Source organism: Bos grunniens, chromosome 21, assembly GCF_055505025.1.
Source record: "Bos grunniens cultivar Pamir isolate PY7600 chromosome 21, Bosgru_T2T1.0, whole genome shotgun sequence".
Classification (NCBI taxonomy): domain Eukaryota; kingdom Metazoa; phylum Chordata; class Mammalia; order Artiodactyla; family Bovidae; genus Bos; species Bos grunniens.
In genome coordinates this window covers 43318892-43335311 of record NC_141185.1, presented here as the reverse complement: position 1 = coordinate 43335311, position 16420 = coordinate 43318892, and the positions used below count along the sequence as shown (strand labels likewise).

The 16420-nt window shown below is 50.0% G+C and overlaps 2 protein-coding genes across 17 annotated transcripts in view; one reads left to right on the top strand and one right to left on the bottom strand.

Annotated features, from left to right (window-relative positions):
• IL16 (interleukin 16) overlaps positions 1–3859 on the top strand; it is a 126841-nt gene extending 122982 nt beyond the window's left edge. For 4 of the 14 annotated variants that reach the window (XR_015149921.1, XR_015149918.1, XM_086364194.1 and 1 more), the window contains exons 17-19: positions 36–294; positions 528–650; positions 3379–3859. Coding sequence is in view for 8 of the 14 variants with exons in the window: in XM_086364194.1 (XP_086220320.1) it covers positions 36–294; positions 528–650; positions 3379–3572 (576 nt within the window). In the remaining 6 variants the exon portion in view is untranslated. Of the gene's footprint in view, positions 1–35; positions 295–524; positions 950–3378 lie in introns of those variants that run through there. The other 10 variants (XR_015149922.1, XR_015149919.1, XR_015149920.1 and 7 more) reach the window with 4 other exon arrangements.
• A 1890-nt stretch (positions 3860–5749) lies between these two features.
• On the bottom strand, positions 5750–14502 carry STARD5 (StAR related lipid transfer domain containing 5). 3 transcript variants are annotated; one of them, XM_086364197.1, is made up of 6 exons: positions 14328–14502; positions 13700–13749; positions 13211–13343; positions 10089–10206; positions 8893–8986; positions 5750–6340 (listed from the first exon to the last, which is right to left on the bottom strand). In XM_086364197.1, exons 1-6 carry the CDS (start codon positions 14424–14426, stop codon positions 6193–6195), a joined length of 642 nt encoding a protein of 213 aa, XP_086220323.1. In that variant the 5' UTR covers positions 14427–14502; the 3' UTR covers positions 5750–6192. The 3 variants fall into 3 exon arrangements, with proteins under 3 accessions (XP_086220323.1, XP_086220325.1, XP_086220326.1); XM_086364199.1 differs by having other exon boundaries at positions 14403–14502; XM_086364200.1 differs by lacking the exons at positions 13211–13343; positions 13700–13749.
• Positions 14503–16420: the final 1918 nt, after the last annotated feature.

Below are 16420 nucleotides of genomic sequence, written 5' to 3'. Positions count from 1 at the left end.
AAGTCCTGGGTCCTGACCTCCTCTGGTTTGCTCAGGTTCACAGGGTGTTCCCTAACGGGCTGGCCTCCCAGGAAGGGACCATTCAGAAGGGCAATGAGGTTCTCTCCATCAACGGCAAATCTCTCAAAGGAGCCACGCACAATGATGCCCTGGCTATCCTCCGCCAAGCTCGGGAGCCCAGGCAAGCTGTGATCGTCACCAGGAGGCCGACTCTGGAGGCCACGACCGACCTCAACTCCTCCACTGATTCCTCAGGTTCAGCCTCTGTGACCAGTGATGTCTCCATAGAATCCGGTAAGCTCTCCTTGCCTGGTAGAAGCCTTGTGGGCCACATCACTTTTGGATGTGTGAGGCCTGTGCTGGCAGGGCCATTAAGTCATTCCTAGTCCTCAGAACACTTAGCCAGCCGGGTGATGCACACATGGGTGAATTCGCACATGTGCACAAGTTCCCTGGCAGCATCAGCCAGGCTCACCTGATACCCAGAAGAAGAGCATCCCTAACAAACCTCTGTGTTTTCTCAGCAGCAGAGGCCACAGTCTGCACGGTGACCCTGGAAAAGACCTCTGCGGGACTGGGCTTCAGCCTGGAAGGAGGGAAGGGCTCCCTACATGGGGACAAGCCTCTGACAGTTAACAGGATCTTCAAAGGTGTGATGTGGGTCCCCTTTTGGCTTCAGCTCCAGGCTTCTGAGGGCCCTACAGGACTTATCAGTTTCCCACAACCCCAGGCCCTCTTGAGAGGCAGGCAGACCTCTTATGAACTTGACTTTGCTTTTCTCCCTCTTCTCCTTGGCTCAGACATCCCCGTAATCCTTCTATTTTGCTGGGTCCTTGTAAATGACCCAGCCTGCTCTGACTTCAGCCTGGCAGGGATGGGACCAAGGTGAAGTACATGAGGCCCTGAGTGCCGTTTTTTTAATTTTTAAAAATTATTTATTATTTATTTATGTTGGCTATGCTGAGTGTTTATTGCTCCTCGTGGGCTTTCTCTAGGTGCAGAGAGCCGGCTACTCTCTAGTTGCGGTGGCCAGGCATCTCATTGTGGTGGCTTCTCTCACTGCAGAGCTGGGGCTCTAGAGCAGTCGGGCTTAGCAGTTGTGGTGCACAGGCTTAATTGCCCCTTGGCATATGGAATCTTCCTGGACAGGAAGATTCTTATCCACTGGTCCACCAGGGAAGTCCTGGGTGCAATATTGAAGGGGGTGCCGAAATATTCAGTAATCAAGATACAGACTGTTTCAATGCAATACTTTTTTAAATTGAAATTAATTTAAAAAGCCCACAATGAACAAAACACAGAGTCCGACTTCCTAGCCTCACTCACCTCATTCTAATCCTGGACCCGTCAGCTCCTACTGCTATTCAAAATGTTGAGATTTTGTTCATCATGGACTGGGGAGCAAGCCAACCCTAGTTGGAGGTTACTTGGGTTTTCCTGGGAAGATAATGAATGGCCTGCAGCTGTCACATACAATCACCCCTGATTCTTCACTGCTTCTCAAGCTGGACCCCCTGAGTCCCAGAGCCAGGAGTTGTAGACAAGGGGTCACGTGGTCTGGGATCTGGTCCAGTTCTGCTTCTTTTTTAAAATTTTTGGTATGCTGGGTCTTCATTGCTGTATGCACGCTTTTCTCTAGTTGCAAGCGCACAGGCTTCTCATTACAGTGGTGTCTCGTTGCAGAGCACCTGCTCCAGAACACGAAGGCTTCAATAGTAGCAGCACGTGAGGCTCCCAAGCTCTAAAGCACAGGCTCAGAAGTTGTGGTCTGTGGGCTTAGTTGCTCCACAGTATGTGGGATCTTCCTGGATCAGGGATCAAACCCATATCTCCTGCATTGACAGGCAGATTCTTTACCACTAAGCCACCAGGGAAGCCCTCCAGCTCTGCTTCCAACTGCCAAGTGACTATTGTCTTCTGGGCCTGAGGCTCCTGATCTATAAGAAGAGCTGTGGGTGTATGTCTTTGGGCTCTTAGTGTTGAGACTCAAAGGCCCTCCTAGCTCTGCTCCCTGTCCCCCAGGGAGCCCCCACTGCAGACTGGTTTTGTTTCTGGGAGGTCTGCTACAACTGCTGAACCACAGCGGGAAGAACTGAGGCTCACATGGGAGCTTCCGAAGGATTCTGTGTTTACTCCAACTCTGGAAAAGCTATATATACATAATATATATATATATATATAAATAGAATTGCTTTTTTTTATCCTTAACCAAAACTTCACCTTATTTATTTATGGCTGCATCAGGTCTTAGTTATGGCACATGGGCTTCTCTCTAATTGTGTCATGCAGGGCTTAGTTGGCATACAGGCTTAGTTGCCCCAAGGCCTGTGGGGATCTTAGGTCCCCAACCTCATCCCCTGCATTGCAAGGTGAATTCTTAATCTCTGGACCACGCAGGAAGTCCTCAATTCTGAGAAAGATATTTTTAACTTTTTATTTTAATTTTTGACCACACTGCACAGCCTGTGTGTGTGTGTGCTCAGTCATGTCTGACTCTTTGCAACCCCATGGACTGTAGCCTGCCAGGTTCCTCTGTCTATGGGATTTCCCAGGTAAGAACACTGGAGTGGGTTGCTATTTCCTTGCAGAATCTTAATTACAATCAGGGATTGAACCCACACCCCTTGCAGTGGAAGCTTGAAGTCTTAACTGCTGGACTACCAGGGAATTCCCAATATTTCTAACTTTTGAAAGTCAATTTGAGATGAGGATAGGTCTCCAAGCCACTGGACCTGGATTCTAGTGTTAGTTCTGCCACCAATGGCAGCACGACCTTAGGTGAGTCACTTCACCATCTTGGTCCCATTTGCTTACACGGGGATGAGTCTGCCAGCTGCGGCCAAGGGACGTGGTCTCTAGAGCCACAAAGTCTGGTTCAAACCTAGACCCACCATGCAGCAGCTTCGAAGCTCAGGTGAGTTACTTGAGTCCTTGGTTTCCTCCCACATGAAAAGGAACAGTAACAGAGCTACTAGAGTCCTAGAACTCTTGCCATAAATGCTGAGTGTTAACACAAAGCCGGTGATATATAACTGCCCAGTATATTTTAGCTTTTTTTTTTTTTCTTTTTTTTTGAGAAATGTCTGTTTAGATGCTTGGTCTGTTTTATTTATTTATTGGCCACACTGCACAACACACAAGATCTTAGTTCCCTGACCAAGGACTGAACCTGTGCCCCCTGCACTGGAAGGTGACGTCTTAACCAGTGGACCACCAGGGAAGTCCTGGGATGCCTCACTTTAGATCGACCACTGAGCTCCGGAGGGACGGGCTCCAGTTCCCTTCTGAGCTGTCCTGGCTCCTCAGAGACCAAGGGTAGGTGCTGACTACTTGTTCCCTTGTCACCCAAGGCACCCACTCTCTCCTCTCTCATCCCAGGGCTGGCCTCAGAACAGAGTGACACAGTCCAGCCGGGAGATGAAATCTTACACCTGGCCGGCACTGCCATGCAGGGCCTCACGCGGTTTGAAGCCTGGAACATCATCAAGGCGTTGCCTGATGGACCTGTGACGATCGTCCTCAGGAGGAAAAGCCTGCAGTCCAAGGGGACCCCAGCTGCTGGAGATCCTTAGGCCCAGCACCGGTGTGGACGCCAGAGCCTACCACATGCAGGTCCCCAAACTGCTAATTCTCAGGGTCACGGCTAACCCCACCCAATGGCGGAATGCACAGGTGTGCTTCCCGGTGGCTGCTTGCCCAGGTCTGGACCTTCTGGGACCCCACCCAGTAAGAGGGCGGTCCCAGAAGTTAGGGCACAGTCACAGTGGGGTGGCTGATACAAACGACAGACTGCATCTAGAGAGCTTAGTGATAATACTGTGGTGCTGTAAATAAATTGGATATATGATTGGATATGAAATCCTTGGCTTGCTCTGCAGGTTTTCTAAGGCCTGTCTCTGGGTGACAGTCCACCCCAACCTTGTTTTTCTCATCAGTCTGCAATGCTGGCCTGCTTGGAGGGGGTTCCCTTCATCCTGCTCCACTTGACATCAGCTGGCACCAACTCACAGGCTGGAGGCTAGAGCCACTGGAAGGGTCACTCACTCACACACGGGTCCCTGAGGTTGGCTGCTGGCTAGGAACTCAGCTGGAGCCATTGGCCTGCACACTTGGAGGTGGCCTCTCCCTATGGCCAGGGCTTCCTCAAATACATGACTGGATGTCCTCTGAGAGTGTGAGAGCCAGGTAGGAGCTGCATCCTTGATATGACCTCATCTCTAAAGTTGAAGAGCATCAGTTCTCTTGTGCTCCATCAGTCAGAGCTGGCCCAGATCTGCTCAGGTTTAAGGGGAGGGAAAAGGTGGCTTGGGCTGTTTTTGGGAAATATGGTCTATCACATAGCGCATTTGCAAAACTGTTTTTGGTTGGGGTTGGAGAAGTGCTCCTAGCCGGGGTGGTACCCAGTGACAGAGCAATAAACAGACAAGTGCAACTCCATGTGTGCTCAGCCGTGCCAACAGAATAGACTGGCCTGAGTTTGAGAGGGTGAAATATACATGGCTGCCATTCACCTCCTATGTGCCAAGCACCGTGTTGGTGTTAAATGGACACTGTCTTCAGTAATCACAGTAGTGTCTACAGAGTGTGACATCATCCTGTTATATAGATGAGAACACTGAGACCCAAAGACAGTAAGAAACTTGTCCAGCTGGTAAATGATACAAAGAGTCCTTTCTTCTGTGATTTGGTAGAGACCAATAGGCCAAGATGGGGCTTCCCCAATGGTTCAGCAGGTAAAGAATCTGCCTGCAATACAGGAGACACAAGAGACTTGGGTTCGATTCCTAGTTCAATTCCCTGCAGGAGGGCATGGCAACCCACTCTAGTATTCTTGCCTGGGGAATGCCATGGACAGAGGAGCCTGGCGGGCCACAGTCCATAAGTTCACAAAGAGTCGGGCACAACTGAGCAACCAAGCACGTGCACAACAGGCCAAGATGTTTTTAAATGCAGACAGAACATTGTAGGGAAACTACCTCTGTGTGCCTGATCAAAGGGATATTTGGTTTGGTCATTACTTAATACCTGATTGTTGAGATTGGGGCAAGGAAATTGATTAGCAACACCTAGTATTGTTGCTGGAGAATCCCATGGATGGAGGAGCCTGGTGGGCTGCAGTCCATGGGGTCGCTAAGAGTCGGACACGACTGAGTGACTTCCCTTTTACTTTTCACTTTCATGCATTGGAGAAGGAAATGGCAACCCACTCCAGTGTTCTTGCCTGGAGAATCCCAGGGACGGGGGAGCCTGGTGGGCTGCCATCTACGGGGTCACACAGAGTCGGACACGACTGACGTAACTTAGCAGCAGCAGCAGCAGTATCCCCTGACCAGGGCTTCTTTGGTGGCTCAGCAGTAATCAATCTGCCTGCCAATGCAAGAGACATGGGTTTGATCTCTGGGTTGGGAAGCTCCCCTGGAGAAGGAAATGGCAACCCACTCCAGTATTCTTGCCTGGGAAAGCCCATGGATTTGGTAACAGCACTATGGCCCTACCAGGGCTTGGAGGCCAGAAGACTCCTGCTCCACCTTCCATAACCAAGGACAAGAAAAGGCAAATGCCCAAGGGAAGGAAGGTTCTCCTCAAATCCCACTTATAGGCTTGCTCCATCCAGAATCAATTCCAGAGTGCTTCCAGGGTCAGATTCAAACTGCCTGGTTTCCCTGGGGCACATGAAATTTAACTCATGCAGGGGAAAAAGAAAGAAAACTGATTTCAATAAAAGAGACAACAAAAGGAATACTGAAAGTGTTTTTCCTGAAGTCTCATCTCATTTTTTAAACATCAAGTTGACGTCTTTAAGAGGAAGGCTGGCACAGCACCATACATCCGGGGGTCTGTGGTACAGGACGGAGAGCTCGGATGCAACAAAGGGGCTGAGCCAGGTTTTGGGGGATCTCTTAGAGTGACCGGCAGAGGAAGGCTTTGGACCCTAGTGTGTCCCATGGTGCCCAGGCAGAGTCCCCATCTAGTGGTTGGGGGCTCTTATGCACCTGCCGGAGAAGGTATGCTTGGATGACAACAGCCCCACCCGAGTAGATGGAGGAGCAGAGGACCCAGGGCTGCCCCTGGAGACGAACTTTCCATCGGTGTCTTCCAAAGGAGCCCATGGGCTCCCAGGCTCTCCAGGGGTGTCTCAACAACTGCCCTTCTGCACGAGCCACTGCAGTTCTTGGCCAACCAGCCAGGCTGTCAACCAAAGAATTTCTTCACTGCTTTCTCAAGGTTGGCATAGAACCCAGCCATGCTGCGGGGGAAGAAGGAGTCCACGACGCTCTGTGGGAGGTAACCACTGAGGTCAGTCTGGAAGAACGTGACCAGGCTGGTTTTGTTTGGCTCCCTGTGAAAACAAAAACAGGGCTGTTAGGTATCCAGAACTGAGGGCCCACCCAAGGAAGTGGTCCAAACCCAGGGATTTCACTGGGTTCACTGCCCAGAGGTCCCCTCTGGATCTGCTTCTTTTCAGGATGGAAGTGGATCCTCTCAAGCATGCTTCCCTGGCCCCACATCAATGGCAAGCGAGGACATGCCCTGATTTCCATCACAGCAAGGTCATTCATTCCCTGTGCCTGATTCAGTCAGGAAAGTCTTCCAGAGAACTTACTCTGGTGCCAGGTCCTGGGAGAAAGAGACATGATGCTGCCCTCTGACCATTGAGGGCAGTGATTCTGCGAGAGGTCTGGCAACTCCTGGGGGTTCCTGATACCCTACCAAGGGCTTTTTAAGGTCAAGGCTATTTTCCTCACAGCATTAAGATGTGATTTGCCTTTTCTCTCCCATTCTCTCAGCCTGTATTTTATTCTCACAAATTTTTCCCATGGCCAGCACAACAAAGGCATGGGCTTTGTGGAGACCAAGCATTTTTGTTTATTTATTTATTTTTAATTTTTGGAGGCCATGACTCACAGCACGTGGGATCTTACTTTCCCAGCCTGGGATCAAACCTGCATCCCCTGTATTGGAAGTATGGAGTCTTAGCCACTGGACCACCAGGGAGGTCCCTGAGCATTTTATTTGAATGGAGTTGTTAACAGCTTTGCTGCTGTGGTGGGGGGCCCAGTTTCCAAAGGCTCTTTGATGTGTGTATCACAACAGACTGAATGTAGAAGCAGATGTGAGCTTCTATTAAGCCTGACATTAATATTTCCTCAAACGTAAAACAAGACCACTCTCCACTATTTTTCTCTTTTGAAAAATAGTTATTTTTCACAATATTTATGTTATTATGTAATTGCTGTTGTTGTTGTTCAGTCGATAAATCATGTCCGACTTTTTGCAACCCCTTGGACTGCAGCATGCCAGGCTTCCCTGTCCTTCACTGTCTCCTGGAGTTTGCTCAAATTCGTATTGAGTTAGTGATGCTATCTAATCATTTCATCCTCCACCGTCCCCTTCTCCTTTTGCCTTCCATCTTTCCCAGCAGCATCAGGATCTTTTCCAGTGAGTCACTTCTAATGAATGTATCATTATTTTAAAATATCCCAGGTTTAATGTCAAATATAGTTAATATTGATGGATATAATCCACATGAACAAAACACTTTGATGCTCTGAATAATACTGAAGAGTGTAAATGAGGGCTTCCCTGGTAGTCAGTGGTAAAGAATCCACCTGCCAATTCAGGAGATGTGGGTTTGATCCCTGGGTTGGGAAGATGTCCTGGAGAAGGAACTGGCAACCCACTCCAGTATTCTTGCCTGGGAAATCCCATGGACAGAGAAGCATGGCAGGCTACAGTCCATGGGATCACAAAGAGCTGGACACAACTGAGTGACTGAACAGCAACAATGGAGACTTAGACCAAAAATATGAGAACTAAGATTCTGCATGCTGCTCGGTATGGCAAAAAAAAAAAAAAAAAAAAACTGGCCATGACCTGTGAGAACACGGGGACAGAGCCATTTCTGAGCTCAGTTCTGGGGCTGACTCATGCTGTGCTCTCAGAATCATGCGTTAGGCCAGAGCATCTCAACCTCATTCCTTGCTGAGGGAACCCCAATAAGACTGGGTGCCCAGACCCTACATGGCCAGCCTGTGACCCTGCACAGACTCCCCAGCCTCCCTGAGCCTCAGTTTCTTCATCTGCTAAATGGGACCAAGACATTTGCCCAGCTTGCCTAGGACTAGAGGGAGGGTTCCCACATCAGAAATAAGGACACTTCCCCACAATTTTGAAGGCAGGAGAAGAAGGGGGCGACAGAGGATGAGATGGTTAGATAGCATGACCAACTCAGTGGACGTGAGTTTGAGCAAACTCTGGAAGGTGGTGAAGGATACAGAAGCCTGGTGTGCTGCAGTCCATGGGGTTGTAAAGAGTTGGACACGACCGAGTGACCGAACAATACCACCACAATTCTTTCTCACACACCAACAGAACTTTGGCGTATTACATCACTGATATGTGTATGTGGGGCTCTGTAACAGCAAGGCCTAGGAGAGGTGTAAGGCATTTTAATTATTGGGAATCATTGTTAATGTTGCCATTGAGTAGAACATCCTCTGCCTTGGATAGAAAGGAGATCAAACCAGTCAATCCTAAAGGAAATCAACCCTCAATATTCACTGGAAGGACTGATGCTGAAGATGAGGCTCCAGTACTTTGGCCATCTGATGCAAAGAGCTGACTTACTAGAAAAGATCTGATGCTGAAACTGAAGGCAAAAGGAGAAGGGGAAGGCAGAGGATGAGATGGTTGGATGGTATCACCGATTCAACGGACATGAGTTTGAACAAACTCTGGGAGATGGTGAGGCACAGAGTGGCCTGGCATGCTGCAGTCCCCAGGGTTGCAAAGAGTCGGACATGACTGATCGACTCAGCAACAACAACAGGACATCTTCAGTGAAGCCAGTAAGGTTTGGGCACGTCATTCATTCTAGGAGGTTGTCCTTACCCTGGCAGAGGTTCACAGAAACAACCACAGGGATGGTTAAATCCTCTCACGTAAGCTGGATTTGGGGGACAAGATGGATGCTCCACATTGGCAGCTGGAAGAGAGAGTAAAGGGTCAGGGAGCTACAACTTCCGGCAATCGGGCCACAGTGGCTGAAGGGCCTTACCAGGCACCCAGAGTGTATGCAGACCAGTCACCTGGAGCCTGAGCTCTCCCTACTGCCACCCCACTGTCCCTCACACACATGCATTCACACGTATGTGTGCTCACACACTTCTGCACTCACATATACACACACACCCTCTCCAACCTGCCAGAGTATTAGAGGAAAGAATAATTCAGGGTCTTCCCTGGTGGCCCAGTGGTAAAGAGCCCACCTGCCAATGCAGGAGAGGTGGGTTCAATCCCTGGGTCAGGAAGATCCCATGGAGGAGGGCATGGCAACCCTCTCCCGTGTTCTTGCCTGGAGAATCCCATGGACAGAGGGGCCTGGCGGGCTATAGTCCAGGGGGTCACAAAGAGTTGGACATTACTGAGCATACACACATGCAGGGAACTAGATTCCAAATGCCATAACTAAGACCTAGCACAGCCAAATAAATACAATTTTTTTTTTTTTAAAGAACATTTCAGATGTCAGGCTCGAGTGTAGAAGGAAGAAGGTCTCCTTCTCAATTCCCGGCCAACAGAGGTGTGGACGTGCCACCACCTGTCCCCACATGGGATATTCAGGAAAGCAGCCAGGCTGGCGCTTTCTGCAGGAGGGACTGTAAAAAGTGCAGAGGCAGGAACCCTGCTCCTGGCTGGAAGTCGGGGAGCCGACAGCGCCACAGACCTCTTGGGGAGGTGCACCACGGGTGCAGGGGATCACCACACCCTGGGGTTCCCTCGAGCTAAATCATAGCCCATGTGTCTGGGGTACAAACTATTCACCTCAGCAGGAATGAAAACAGGGTGCTGATGGAATCTGTGTCTTCAAAGTAAAATGACATGTGTGGATGCTCTCATCTCAGACCTCCCTGGCACAGAATCCCCCCAAACCTGACAAGGGGAAGGGAACACAGAGAAACAGGCCCAGGCTGTGCATGCCTCGGGGATTTCTAGCTGGTGGGCTTTCTTTGGGGAACTGGGTGGGTGTGGGGGAGACAGAGACCAGCAGCCCACTAACACCTCAAAGCAGGGCCACCGTCGCTCACCATTGGAACTGATGGTGCCGTCCTCGTACGTCCTGACCAGTATCAGGTCCACAAAGTCTCTGGGGGAAATAAGCTTCATGACGGCCGAGGGGGTAGTGGTTCTGCTGAAGAGCAGGGTCTGTCAGAGGAAAGAGGGGTCCAGCTGCATCCGATGGCCTGGCATCTGCTCCCTGCCCTGACTCCACTCGGAGCTCACCCACCCCCACGTCCGGTCCCAATAAGCCAGGCTCTGGAAGATGGGAACAGCACTGACAGCAAGGTGGCATTGTGACCTAGAGGGTCTGGAATGAACTTCCCCAGACGGAGGTGCCGGGCTCACGAGAACATACCCAGTTTGCAAAATCTTGGGTTGTGACCTGGGCAACAAGGGCAACACAAACGATGCAACAAAGAGCTGGCCTGCGGCAACTAAGACTTGACTCAGGCAAAAATAATAACAAATATTTTTTAAAACAATTTTTAAAAGGACCATGAGAGTTGTCCCCGGTGGAGCACACAACAAGAGTCTGTCTGGACAAAGTTCTTCGTCGTTCAGTCACTGTCTTGTCCGACTCTCTGCAACCCCATGGACTGCCACATGCCAGGCCTCCCTGTCCTTCACTATCTCCTGGAGTTTGTTCAAACTCAGGTCCACTGAGTTTATGTACAATGCTCCCAGTGGCCCCTCACAACCGAGAAACTGGCTTCATTTACCCATTGGACCAAAGAAGAAAACTGAGGCTTGCAGAGATGAAGGAACTGACCACAAAGCTCAGGGTGAAGAGGAGAGACTTGAAAGGGGCCGGGTCTAGGCTGAGGCAAGAGAGGCCATTCCTTTCTTAGGCTGACTCTGCTCTTCTTGCTCAACCTTGAGAACAGTGCCTCCTTAAATATGTGTCCTGCACAGCTTTCTGGTTTCCCCCAGTCCCAGCCCTGGGAGGGAGCACGCCTAGAACTTCACCCAGTCTCAGAATATTCCACCAAGTTCATTCCCCTACTTTACAAGTCAAGGACCCCTCAAGCCCATGCTTTATCCCATGGTTTCCCTACTCCAGCAGGACCTTGGCCCTTTCAGGGTCACAAGATCAGGCCCCAGGATGGGATAGTCCCAGGGAGAGCCTATCCCATTATTCACTTAACATGTGTTAATCACTCAGTTGTGTCTGACTGTTACCCCATGGACTATAGCCTGCCAGGCTCCTCTGTCCATGGGATTCTCCAGAATACTGGAGTGCGTAGCCATTCCCTTCTCCAGAGGATCTTCCCAACCCAGGGATTGAAGCCAGGTCTCCTATATTGTAGGCAGATTCTTTTCCATCTAAGTCATCAGGGAAGCCCATTCACTTAATATTTGTTATCTAAATGTGCTCATTTTTTAAAACTTAAACTTATTTTAAAAGGAAGCTATTTAACTGCTGGAAATGAAAAAGAAGGTATCATTTGGCATAAATAAAAGACAACTGCTACACACACACACACACACACACACATGGAATTCTTGGGTTCTGATTCTGAGCCTGAGGCCAGCTGTCTGTCTGTCCTAATGGAGATTAGCAAGGTGTCAAAGGCACATCAGCCCCTGAGACTTTCCGCTTCAAGTTATCAGAGAGATTGAAGGCTTGAAATGGAGTGACCTCACTAGGGGTGATTGAAGTGCAGCTTCGACTGTTAAAGACCTATCACCGTGTGCCCCACCCTTCACGAAACACTGACGTAAACTCCTGTGATAATGAATTGAAATGTGAATTCCTGGTGAAGGTTAAGAATACTTGGTTTCTGCTGATCAAATAGTAAAGAAGTACGGCTTCAGGTTTCATAACACCTGCTACAGAAGCACCCAAGAGGGTACTAGGTCCACAGATGTCAAAATCAAGGCACCGTTCAAAAAAAAAACTAGCAACATTTCCTCAAGGCAACTTTTTCATTTCTTTTGGCTATGTCTTTTTTTTTTCCTCCTTAACTTCTATAATCAAAATGAGGTGGATTCTTAACACTACGGGGCTTTCCAAGTGGCTCAGTGGTAAAGAATCCGCCTGCCAACGCAAGAGACCCAGTTGGATTCCTGGGTTGGGAAGATCCCCTGGAAGAGGAAATAGCAACCCACTCCAGTATTCTTGCCTGGGAAATTTCATGGACAGAGAAGCCTGGCGGCTACAGTTCATGGGGTCATAAAGAGATACAACCAAAGCAACTTAGCATACACACACATGCTTAACACAACAGAGGATCCCAGGGCAGGACCAACTAGATCTCTGCTGTCCAATATGGCAGCCACAAGTTCCACATGGCTATTTAAATTTACACTGAATCATGAAAATTATATAAAATTAACAATCTCTTCAAACTAGACACCTTTCAAATGTCTGTGGCCACTTGGGGCCAGTGGCTACTGTATTGAACAGTGCTGTTGTAGAATATTTTCATCACAGCAGAAAGTTCTACTGGGCAGCACTAGGCTAGATACCACATGTTTTATCGGCAGAGAAATTGGCATCCAGAGTTTGCCCCCAGCACAGTCTCACAGCTGACAGAGGATCCTGAGTCTGTGGCCAGGACTCATTATCATGGTCCCATCAAGGGGCAATATTTCTTTCTTTTTTTTTTTTTTTAAGGGGCAATATTTCTAACTAGAGCTGATGCGTCCAATCCAGGCTGCTTCACCATTCTCAGAACTCACATTCACTCTGAACTCCTGCCTTCATTAGCCACTGCAGGGTTCTCTCAGCTCTGTTTAGGGCAGCTCTACCTCTCTGGGTCTCACTGTTACATACCTATATTGAGCTGAGGCTGGGTTTAAGTGTTGAGCAGTGTGCAACCTATTTGCTGGGCACTCCCCTTACCTAAGGGCTTCCCAGGTGCCACAGTGATAAAGCATCCACCTACCAATGCAGGAGACGCAAGAGAGGCAGGTTCGATCCCTGAGTTGGGAAAAATTTCTTGAGAAGGAAATGGCAACCCACACCAGTATTCTTGCCTGGGAAATCCAATGGACTGAGGAGCCTGGCTGGCTACAGTTGCAAAGAGTCGGACACGACTTAGCAACAAAACAACAACAACCCCTTGCCTAAAGGTGTCACTGACCCTTCACAGAGGGGACAGAGTCAGCTTATTGTCTCTGGATAACAGTGCTTGGAAAGACTTACATCAGTGAGGCTTTCAATAATTTCAAAACTGTTCACATTCTCATCCCACTGAGCTCGTAAAGTCCCAGCAAGTGGCTTCACGCAGTCCCACACCTGCTCTGGTGTCCCATTCACAATGCCTTCTCCTTTGTACCTGTAGCACAAAGAGCAATGTCACCCCAAGGCACCAACCAAACTTGTTTATCCTGGGATTACACAGAAGGACTAGAAGCCATGTGTGCCACTCTTCTTTAAGACAGCCTTGCAGAGAAGGGGCTGACATCTACCGGCCCACCTCCCCATGGGCCTGCAGAAATGGACGGACGCTAAGCTTTCACAAGAATACAGTTTGAGGAAATGATTTAGTTAGATGCAGAAGCTTTTCCGGAGGATGACTGGCAAGTTGATTCCAGGTGCTAGGATGGACTGCCGTCTCAAAGGAAGCAAACCCACAGAAACATCAGGAGAGGTGTGACACCCTGAGGAACTCTGAGCAAGGCATGCACTTACAGGTTCCCTGGAAACTCCACAGATGGCCTCCAGGAAACTGAAACTCCGTTCTGTTAAAAGGCACAGAATCGCACAATTTAGAGCTAGAAGGGCTCTTGGGAGATAGAGCCCGATCCCCTGTTTTATGGAAGAAAAGTCAAGAGCCTCAAGAGATGCAAGTCTCCAAGGTGAGACCCAACTGATTCGTGACAGAGTGGGGACTAGTCCTGAACAAAGCTGCCTCCAGGACGATGCGATGGACAAAGGGATCTCGTGTGGCTACTCAAAGAGCTTTAGAGCACTGGAGATTTTCAAATCACTTTAAAAACCACCATGCATCTTGTTTCCTCGGACAATTTAGGTCTGTTTGGTGCTTCCCGCTCCACCCTAACCATTTGCCAGCAGGTGACCTTGGCTAAGTCATTTAGTGAAAGGGACACATACTCATCTCCTAGGGGTCATTGTGTGCACAACTGGCCCTATATTTTTTTTAAGGAAACAACCCCCAGTGGAATCTCCTCTTCAATCTAGCTCCAGGAGATAAAATGCAGAAAAACTCTCAGGAGAGGAGGAGCCTAGGGGCTTCTGAGACCCCAGCCCCAGGGAGCAAAGACCCCACGACCCCTTTCTACCCCCGTTCCTCACTCACGCCTTCCCGGCAAATCTTCCAGCCTGACTTGTCTCGCCGGTACTGGAGCATCTTCTCCGCCACCGCCTCGCTCACCTGCGCGGCCGTCGCCAGGTCCATTGAGCCGAAAGATGCGCGAGGCCTAGGGGTCGCAGGGTATGTGCGGTTGCGGCCCCGCAGTTGGGTTTGGGAAGCCGGAAAACCAGGGCCTGGCTTGGAGCCCAGAGTCCCGCCCCAGCCCCGCCCCCAATCTAGGATTGGTTTAAACCGTCTGATAGGTCCCGCCCTACTCTGAGATTAGCAGGGCCGGAGATAGACTGGCCTGGCAGCGCACACTACGCGCTCAGCCCGGGCTGGTCCAGGGCACCCGTCACAAGGTCCAGCGGGATCCGCCTTTCGCCCGTCCCAGCTCAGGGAGGGCATGGGGGCGCCGGAACTTGGGAGGGCCAGTGGTGGAGAACCAAGAGGGCGGGAACAGGTCTTGGATGACGTCGTAGGCTTGTGTAAGCATAGTGGACTTTTGTCTTGAGTGCGCAGAGGCTTTCTGCCAGGGTGGATGATGGTGAAATTTCCATCAGGTATTCCTTTCTAGGGCGGCTGTTGTAGGGGTAGGAGAGGCAGTGTGCGCAGAGACGGGGTCGGGGTGGGGGCAGTTAGGAAGCTGCAGCGGTCCTGGGAGAGATGGTGGTAGCCTGGAGCAGGGTGGGGTGGTGCAGGTGGAGAGAAGAGGACCCTCGGAAAGTGTTTAGAAAGCTAGAACATACAGATCTCTGTGACAGATGGTGGAGACTGGAGGAGTAGGAAGCGCATGACTTCCACCTCCTGGCTTGAGCTGCTGGTAGTTTACCTGAGAGGGAGACCAGAGACAGGGTTGAGGGGAGACATGGTGCGTTCAGTTCTGGTCTTATTCAGTAGGAGGTGCCTGAAAGACCTCTAAGGGATGTCTGGGAGACACTGGGATGCGCTGGCATCTGGGACAGAGCTGGGCCCAGCTAAGAGATCGCAGAGTTCTGTGCCTCTGGTGGCCTCCACCTTGAAGGAGTGAGTGGGATCACATCCCCTCAGCTCCGTTCCTCCTTTACAGAGGGGTTGTTGTCATTTAATCGCTAAGTCATGTCCAACTCTTCTGCAACCCTATGGACTGTGGCCTGCCAGGCTCCTCTGTCCATCGGATTTCCCAGGCAAGATCACTGGAGTGGGTTACCGTTCCCTTCTCCAGGGAATCTTCCCCACCCAGGGATGGAACCCAAGTGCAGCTGCTGCTGCTGTGTGTGCTTAGTTATGTCCGATTCTTGCAACCCCATAGACTATCAAATCCCATAGACTGCCTGCCAGGCCCCTCTGTCTATGGGATTCTCCAGGCAAGAATACTGGAGTGGGTTGCCATTTCCTTCTCAAGGGGATCTTCCTGACCCAGGAATGGAACCTGGGTCTCCTGCATTGCAGGCAGACTCTTTACTGACTGAGCTACGAGGGAAGCCACTGAGCCACCCCTGGGACCCCCTTTTCAGAGCTATAACCAACTAAATATTTGAAAAGATCAACACTGAAATCAGTTTTTATTTTCTGTTTTGGGTGCATATTGTTTCATCTCAAGTTTTTTAAAAAATGGTGTAAAAAAATGACTGCTGCTGCTGCTAAGTCGCTTCAGTCGTGTCCGACTCTGTGCGACCCCATAGACGGAAGCCCACCAGGCTCCCCTGTCCCTAGGATTCTCCAGGCAAGAACACTGGAGTGGGTTGCCATTTCCTTCTCCAATGCATGAAAGTGAAAAGTGAAAGTGAAGTCGCTTCAGTCGTGTCTGACTCTGTGCAACCCGGCAGCCCACCAGGCTCCTCCGTCCATGGGATTTTCCAGGCAAGAGTACTGGAGTGGGGTGCCATTGCCTTCGCCAAAGAAAATGCCTACTTGAAACCATTTCATGGAAGATGTGATGGACTGCCAGGTGTTGACAGGCTGGATGCGGAATTAGAGAGTTCTAAACCTGGCTTCCGGAGAAGGCAATGGCAACCCACTCCAGTACTTTTGCCTGGACAATCCCATGGATGGAGGAGCCTGGTAGGCTGTCCATGGGGTCACTAGAGTCGGACACGACTGAGCAACTTCACTTTCAC